The sequence below is a fragment of the Castanea sativa genome, chromosome 11, assembly GCF_040712315.1.
Source record: "Castanea sativa cultivar Marrone di Chiusa Pesio chromosome 11, ASM4071231v1".
In the NCBI taxonomy this organism is placed as follows: Eukaryota; Viridiplantae; Streptophyta; class Magnoliopsida; order Fagales; family Fagaceae; genus Castanea; species Castanea sativa.
The window spans coordinates 29368588-29377556 of NC_134023.1; the positions used below are offsets into that span (position 1 = coordinate 29368588).

Below are 8969 nucleotides of genomic sequence, written 5' to 3' on the forward strand. Positions count from 1 at the left end.
CAAGCTTGGAACATCCTGCGTTAGAATCAGCCCAAATCTCTTGAATCAGCCCATTAAGTGCTTCTTGGATCTTCTTGGATCTTGCTCTTGTAATAGGCCCAACAAGAACATGCAATGGATCCTTGAATGCTTGTTGATTCTCATCAGAAAGGTTATGTGGTGCTCCTTTATTAGCATTACCTGATTTTTCTAAAACTTTTGAGATTGAGTGTGATGCCTCAGGAATAGGTATTGGAGCTGTTTTGATGCAGGAGAAGCGGCCGATAGTTAGTGAAAAGCTAAATGGGGCAGCTTTGAACTATCCAACATATGACAAGGAACTTTATGCATTGGTGAGAGCATTGGAAACTTAACAACACTACCTTTGGCCGAAAGAATTTGTCATACATACTGACCATGAGTCCTTGAAGCACTTGAAGGGACAAGGTAAGTTAAAGAGAAGACATGCCAAGTGAGTGGAATTCATTGAGACCTTCATCAAATACAAGCAAGGTAAGGAAAATATTGTGGCTAATGCTTTATCAAGAAGGTATGCCCTTGTCTCTACTTTAAATGCAAAGTTATTAAGATTTGAATATGTTAAAGAATTGTATGCTAATGATGATGATTTTGCTAGTGTGTATGGGACATATGAGAAGGCAGCATTTGGAAAATTCTATAGACTAGATGGGGTACTTGTTTAGAGAGAATAGACTTTGTGTGCCTAATAGTTCTATGTGTGACTTGCTTGTGCGTGAAGCACATGGAGGTGGTTTAATGGGTCATTTTGGTGTAAGGAAGACTTTAGATGTGTTACATGAACATTTTTTTTTTGCCAAAGATGAAACGTGATGTGGAGAGAGCATGTGCTAGATGCATTACCTATAGGCAAGTAATATCTAGAGTCTTACCACATGGATTATACACTCCTCTGTCTGTACTTAGTGCACATTGGGTCGATATTTCTATGGATTTTGTTTTAGGCTTGCCTAGGTCAAGGAAAGGTAAGGATTCAATTTTCGTGGTTGTTGATAAGTTTTCAAAGATGGCACATGTCATATCTTGTCATAAAACTGATGATGCAACTCACATCACTGATTTTTTCTTTAGAGAGATAGTAAGGCTTCATGGTGTTCCTAGGAGTATTGTGTCTAATCGTGATGTTAAGTTCCTTAGTTATTTTTGGAAAGTCTTGTGGGGAAAATTGGGAACTAAACTATTGTTTTCGACTACTTGTCACCCCCAAATGGATGGACAAACTGAGGTAGTAAATAGAACCTTATCTACTTTTTTGCGTACTATAATTCAAAAGAACTTGAAAAATTGAGAGGACTATTGAGTCTACTGAGAATACTATCTCAAAGCCCCCCCAAAACAAATCAATATTAAAAGGTACCAACCTTAAAATTTTCCCACAATTTCTCCCTCACCAAACAGAACATAACTATTTAACAGAAACTCATATCAAGATTCTGGTATTTACCATCATATCCTTGTTGAGTCTATTTATAATAATATCTCAAAGCCCCCCCCCCCCCCCCAAAAAAACAATATTAAAAGGTACCAACTTTAAAATTTTCCCACAATTTCTCCCTCGCCAAACAAGGAAATAGAGAACCCAAACATGCCTTTTAACTACTAATACATGCAAGCAAAGCATAACAATCAACCAAAAATAAACTAAAAAAAAAATTAAAATCAACATAATCCAACAAAAAGTATAATATAAAATAAATTAATTAATACTCAAAACCTAAATCATACCCAGGTAAACCTTAATGCAATCTTTGAGAAATCAACCAAAGAACAGAGAAAGCAAAACCAACCCGAAACCATGAGAAATCAACCCAAAGAACAAAGAAATCATAATCAGCCCATACCCACGAGAAATCAACCCAAAGAACACAGAGAAATCAAAACCAACTCATACCCATGAGAAATCAAACCAAAGAACACACAGAGAAATCAAAACCTTACACAAACCACAATCCAAAACTACAGAAATCAAATAGCACAAATAAGTCCACAAACCCAAGATTTATGAGACAAAAAGAGATGGAACACTAAAAAAAAAAAAAAAACTGTAACTATGGCAAGCCTTACTTCTTGCAAACCCATTTTCACAACCTCCGCAATACGAAACAGTAAACCCAAAATCCCAAATCAAAAACATACAAACAGAGCACACATTACGCTCATTCACATCTACATCCATACACTACAAAAAAAACGTTCTTAGGCCGCGTTTTTAAAACGTTGCTATAGGTCAGAAAAACGTGGCTATAGGACGATTTGGTTTATAGCCGCGTTTTTTTAGGCCACGTTTTTACCCATGGCCTAAAACATGTAACTATAGGCTTGAGGGGTCTATGGCCACATTTTTTCAAACGCGGCTATAGGCCAAGACAATGGCTGCGTTTCAATAACCGTGGCTATAGGACATACTCTAGCCGCGTTTTAAAAACGCGGCCATAGTGATGGCCTAAAGCCGCGTTTTTAAAACGCGGCTTTAGCCTACAACTATAGCTGCATTTTAAACGCAGCTATAACCCCTGAATACATTTTTGAATTTGTCCATACTTCTTTGTCAAACTCCCCAACTTCATGAGGCTCAGCCCCTCTAGCTGCCCAGTCAAATACATCACAAATTGAGAAAGGAACCTAAGGGAGCTTACTGAACGATCCAAACCAAATTTAAGGTGCAAGTCCATAAAGAAAAAAATTTGAGACAAAAATACACAAGCCAATATATCAAAAACCAAAGAACTTACGGTGCAATTTCCTCAATGGGTATGTTTTCCTACCTGGGGCCTTTTATGTAATCTAAGTGAAGAGATTTTGAGGTGGTTATAGAAACAAACCAATGATTATTGATAGTAATTATGCCAAATGGAATATTATGCACTAAGTATACATCAACAGTAGAAAAATCTACACACATGGACACAATAAAGCAACCCCAACTCCTTGTACAAAATTAATTTATCCTTATGAACTCTAAATAACAAAATACCATTACCTCATGGCCACAGTATACTCGAGTTGGCTTTGGCAATGAACCCAATGTTACACATAGCGATTGATACATCTGCTCTGGTGTTCCCTCAAAAAATTTCCCACCACCAGCAATAAACTACACATACAAACAATAAAAACTAAATTAATTAATTAAAAATAAAGTGACTGCTATTAGTTACCTAATACCATAAAATTAAAGAGAGGGAGAGAGAGAGAGGTGGTGGTGGGTTTGGTAATAGAAAATAAAAAATAGAAGATGATGAGGTTTAGAGAGGGCTAGACCAGAACCATCAGTATTGTTTCTTTTCCATAGGATCCAGAAAGTATTTGCAAACCTGTATATAAGTGTTATCTTAAAGTAATAAGAATTCGATTTGTTGAAAGAAAAAGGGGCACTACCCTAGTCTTTTCATGAAAAGACTAATAATTTTATTAATAAAAATAAATTTCATACATTGTGGGCCAAAGATAACTCAATGATAACTGAATTTTACCATAAATAACTTGAGTTGGAATATGATATACTATTAGTAGTCATGGTGCAGATTTAACAAAAGTTTATAAGAAATTGCCACAGCGACCTAACTCAATGATAACAAAAGTTTATACTATTAATGCCACAAAAGTGACTTGAGCTTTCATTTTTTTTTTTTAAATTATAGGTTTTTATTTTTTATTTTTATAATTTAATTATTTGGTGGAAGGATTATAATTCTTAAGGTCTACGTTGGAAATTATTTTTTTTGAAAGACCATTATTTTATTCCCAATTAATTACATAAGGAATTTTTTATTTCCAAATTTTTGCAAATATTCTAGATTAATAAATTAAATACAGAAAATAATAATATAACAATGAAATAAAATAAAAAGGAAGTACGTGAGTGTGTCAAAATTTTCAAAGGTTATTGGTTTACGCTTAGTTATTTTTTATTTTTTTTCTTTTCATTTCATATAATTTTCTATATAAAACTACAATTTAAGCTCAACTTTTAAGAAAGTTATAATAATCACAGTGTTTAACTTTTAAGAAAGTTATAATAATCACAATATTTCTTGAAGGATTTGAAGAAAGAAAAGAGAGGCGTTTGAAGCTAATGAGAGTGAACATTGTAAAAGGGTCAAATGAGAGTTATATTAGATATGTTTACTGCAAACTAGACTACAATCCAATAATTAATTGGAAAAACAAGTATACGAGAGAGAGAGAGAGAGAGAGAGAGAGAGAGAGAGAGAGAGATTCATTTTGATGATGTTAGATCTAGAAACACAATATGTTAAAATTCATCGTGACTCAAACCTCCCCTATTTAAAATAATCTTTCTCAAGATGGGACTCAGGTCAAATTATTGCTCAGCTTTTTACTTAAGAGAGCGCATGTGACTTTCTTATCATCTAGCTACACCTACACTCCCAAGGTATAATTCCTATGAATAGAAAGCTACTATTAACATGTTCAACTAGGATAGTCACATAAGGATAAGGTCATCCCACCTAACCTTTCTTTTCCTAGAAAAAAGAACAAAAAAAAAGTACCTAATTAACCTTAAGTCGTAGGACAACTGTTGGAGATACGTACACCTTAGCAAAGGTAGTGATGTAAAAAATATGCGATTAAAAGATTAAATTTATCATATCTCAATAATTTATATTTTTAGACCAAACAGTAATTTAATATGATATCAGAGTAAGAAATCCTGAATTCGATTCATGTCTCCTCTACTTGAGCTCACACATAAAAGGAGTGTTAGAAGTATTTGATTAAATGATTAAATTTACCATATCTCAATAACTTAAGTTTTTGAAACAATTTGTAGTTTAACAAGTTATTCGAAATATTGAATTTTTCCCTTCCCTTCTCCCTTCCCTTCTTTTACAAGCCATATACTTTATCCCTAGGCAATTACTACCACAATTGTGAAAGATATTTGAAGGTTTATGGGTCATATTTACTTACCAAGAAAAAAGGTTTTGGGTCATAGTATGATAGTAACTTATAATTTTCTTGTTGACCCCACTTGTGTGTGTTTGTGTTTGTGTTTTTCTAGGGAAAGTTTGTGATCCATGATTCTATGCAACCGTCAATTGTATGAACTATAAAATTGGTAAACAGTATCATAATATATACAGATCGAACAATGAAATTGTTCTCTAGTGCAGATTTTTTTTTCATCTTTTTTGTGTGGAAATAAGTAATACTTGCAGAAAAAGAGAGTACAGTGGAGGGGAATAACTTACCACGTGTCTTGCCAATAATAGTAAGACAAGGAAGCAAAATCCCATGACTATCGTTTGCCATGACCACTGCAGGAAAACAATGAATTACATTAATTAGTACCTAATGCATAAATATTAGCTGCAAATTAAAGTACCTTGGTTTTAAAAGAAGATTTGAGTCACAACTTCTTGAATTTAGATTAACTTAACTCTTTTTAATGTGTTTTTTTTAATAAATGTTTTTTATAAACTTTTATTGTGTTGTTTAGAAGACCTTAAATGTCATCACATAAGATGATAACATCAAAACTGAGGTCCTTTAGCACAGAATAGCAAGAGATTGATGGTGGTTGGCTGCTTGCAACAATTACCATAACAAAATTATACAATAAAAAAAATTATATAATGAACATGGCTGCTTGCAACAATTACTAATTATTATTTTTAGAAGAGTGTTATATATAATCCTGGTTAAGTAACTGTAGGCTTTTTCCAATATTGAATGTGTCAGTTAATTAGTATTGATTGATAAGAAAGTAGTAATACTTCTTTTCTTCTTTTTTTTTTTTTTTTTTGAGAAACCAGTAATACCTCTTTTCTGTTGTGGAAAACAGAGCTTAAAACAGGAACCAAACCCATTTGTTTGGTGAAATTAGTGATTCCAAGGAGGCTCTTAAGCTGTTGCAGAGAGACTATAATAGCAGCTCCAGCCATGAAGCCAATAAGAGTAGCTTTCGAAAGAAAGTCAATAATAAATCCAAGCCTGCAATTCAAACAAAAAAAAACAAACAAACAAACAAACAAACTTGCAATTATTAATTCCACAACTTTTCATTAAGGAAAGGAAAAAACCTTTTTTTTTTTTGGTGGAAAGATATATAGAAGAAGAAAAAAGAGATCACCTTAATAATCCTAAAGAAGCTTGGAAGAGACCAGCAAAGAAGGTTGAAGAAAAGGCTAGTTGAAGAAACAAGAGGGGGTCTTTGCTTGGAGACACTTCTTGCCTAAGCATGGATCCTAGTATAAGAGAAGCAATGGAAATAGGTCCTACTGCTAGGTCCCTAGAACTCCCAAGAACAACATACACAAGTGGAGGGACAAAGCCAGAATCTTTATGTGTAAAACCAACAGAAGAAAGAGGAGTGAGTTACAGACAATAGAACAGTATATGCATTAAATTTAGGTATAAAAGAAGTTGAAAAAAAGGATATACATATACTCACATAGACCCACAATAGGGGGCAGATTAGCAAGCTTAGCATAACTGATGCCCTGTAAAGAAAAAAGGGTCATAAAGGAAACAGGTTCAATCAATGCATGGTATTTCATTATTTCACTTTAAAAAGCTCAGACTAAAAAAGTATGAAATGAAAGGAAATGTGAAAAATAATATAGCAAGATGAAAAAATACATTATTCTACAAACAGAGATAATGACTGATTGCTCTCAAATTGCCAAAGGTATTGAAATTTGTCAAAGTGGGGTCTTGAAAATTGGAAAACTTTTGATGCAATTCTAACCAACTATTTTGGTCTGAAGAGGCTGCTCCTGAAATGATTTAGGTGGAATGATATAAATACATTATCCTACAAAAGACATACTGTCACTCTGAGATTCAGAATGAAAAGAAAGAATCTCCACCCCACACATCACAACACAAAATGTCTAACTTGAATGCTTCACGAGTAAAAAACAAAAACACTGACCGAGAAGGCCAATTGTCTTGCAAATGTAACAATCAATATAAATACAAAAAATTAGATTCTCTCCAATCACCCAAAAATACCACTTCAACTAATAAGAATCGGCAAACAATTTCTCCTAAACCACCTCACTTCCAGAAAAGTTCTACTATTTCCAATCTATAATTCAAATCACGCATGAATTATAAAACATCTTCTACAGGACACATATCATACTCCAACACAATTTTCACATTGACTAGACACACTTGCTGAACAAATCTAGCTCCATCCTAATCTTACATTTCAAAGCTACATTGTGCATCACATTTTTGTTTCGGATTTTCATCAAACAAGAAATCAGCATATTCTACATTTCAGCTAAACCTCTTGTTCTCTATTTATCAAGTAGTTTTAATCCAAAAATAAAAAAATAAAAAACAGAGAAAATCAAAGCTGAGAGTTTGTATTATGTATAATCCAATATTACGCAACCATAGCCATGAAAACCACAAGAAGAAAAAAACAAATCCCAAAACCTAGAACAAAAATCTTTTCTTTCTTAAACCCTCAACCCAAAACTCCCCAATCCTCAAACCCAAGCAAATTTAAAAGCACAAAAAAATAAAATAAAAAATAGAAAGTGAGAGAACCCACGGCGGCGAACTCCGACGATCAAAAGCCACAACCCATGGCAAGCAAGCAAAAGCCACGACCCACGGCAAGCGAACCCCGGCAAGTGAAAGCCAGCACCACTTCCACTGGTTCAATTACAAGCCCAGCCACCGTGACCAAAGCCCAAGCACCGCTGAAACAACCAGCACCATTGAAACAACCCATCCCACACCGATAGAAACAAACTTCAACCACCAAAACCGATTCGACTACCCACAACCACCGCCAATTCAACAACCCACTAGCCGACCACTATACAAACCCACTACACAAATCCAGTTCCGATCCAAAGAGGGAGAAAAGGAAGAAGATAGTTTGAAAGTGAGGAAGAGAAAAGAGAGAGAGAGAAGATTGATTGAGTACAAAGGGTTTGAGATGGGAGTTCTGATGTGCGATGGGAGCTAGGTCACCATTTGAGAACAAAATGAATTCCCCAAATTTTTTTTCTTAGTATTTATATAAATCTTCAAGCCGCGTTTTTAACCTGCGGCTATAGGCAAAGCTGAAGCCCCGTTTTTAAAAACGTAGCTAGAGGAAAACTAAAGCTGCGTTTTTAACACGCGGCTATAGGCAAAGCTAAAGCCCCGTTTTTAAAAACGCAGCTAGAGGAAAACTAAAGCTGTGTTTTTAACACGCGGCTACAGACCTTTCTTTTTATTAAAAAAAATTAAAACTGAAGCCGCGTTTATAACACGCGGCTACAGACCTTTCTTTTATACTTTTTTTTTTAATTTTAAAAAAGTCCTATAGCCGCGTGTTTAAAACGCAGCTATAGGCTAAGACAAAAAAAACGCAGCTATAATACGTAAAAACGCGGCTTTAGATGTATTCTATAGCCGCATTTTAGACACGCGGCTATTGACTGACAGTTTAAGCCGCGTTTTGTTAAAACGCAGCTTTAGGCGGATCTATGGCCGCGTTTTTGCAAACGCAGCTAAAAAAAACGCGGCCTAAGACCCGCGTGTTTTGTAGTGATACATGGCCACATACCCACAAGAATAGCGATACCCAAACCCATAGCTAAACAACCATAAACACGCACACACACGACACAACCGAGAGAGGGAGATCACAAGAGGAAAAGAGTGTGTGTGTGTGTGAGAGAGAGAGAGAGAGAGAGAGAGAAATTGGGTGAACTATTCAATATTGTAATTTAAAAACCTAAAAATGAAAAACTGTAATGATATGTTTGAGAGAGTGAGAAATTGAGTGAGGGGAAGTATTAATCTGAGTAACATATCTTCTCTTTGCAGGATTAGAAAACTACCACGTTCATAGCCTCCTAAATTGCAGACAATAATTCTTGCCTTGCTTTTGCAGAAATAGCAAGGTAATTTGGTCCATGAATAGTGCTCAAGTCCACAACCTAAAATGAGGAAAAAAAAATTAAAATTTTGCT

The 8969-nt window shown here is 34.7% G+C and overlaps 1 protein-coding gene across 8 annotated transcripts in view; it reads right to left on the minus strand.

Annotated features, from left to right (window-relative positions):
- LOC142617412 (putative sulfate transporter 3.3) overlaps positions 1-7999 on the minus strand; it is a 15323-nt gene extending 7324 nt beyond the window's left edge. For 2 of the 8 annotated variants that reach the window (XM_075790282.1, XM_075790281.1), the window contains exons 1-6: positions 7553-7999; positions 6437-6485; positions 6116-6323; positions 5805-5976; positions 5235-5300; positions 2999-3112 (exon numbers count right to left, since the gene is read on the minus strand). In XM_075790282.1, coding sequence (XP_075646397.1) covers positions 2999-3112; positions 5235-5300; positions 5805-5976; positions 6116-6225 — 462 coding nt within the window. In that variant the 5' untranslated portion in view covers positions 6226-6323; positions 6437-6485; positions 7553-7999. Of the gene's footprint in view, positions 238-354; positions 473-1545; positions 3113-3136; positions 3333-5234; positions 5301-5804; positions 5977-6115; positions 6324-6436; positions 6486-7552 lie in introns of those variants that run through there. The other 6 variants (XM_075790277.1, XM_075790278.1, XM_075790279.1 and 3 more) reach the window with 6 other exon arrangements.
- Between the last annotated feature and the right edge of the window lie 970 nt (positions 8000-8969).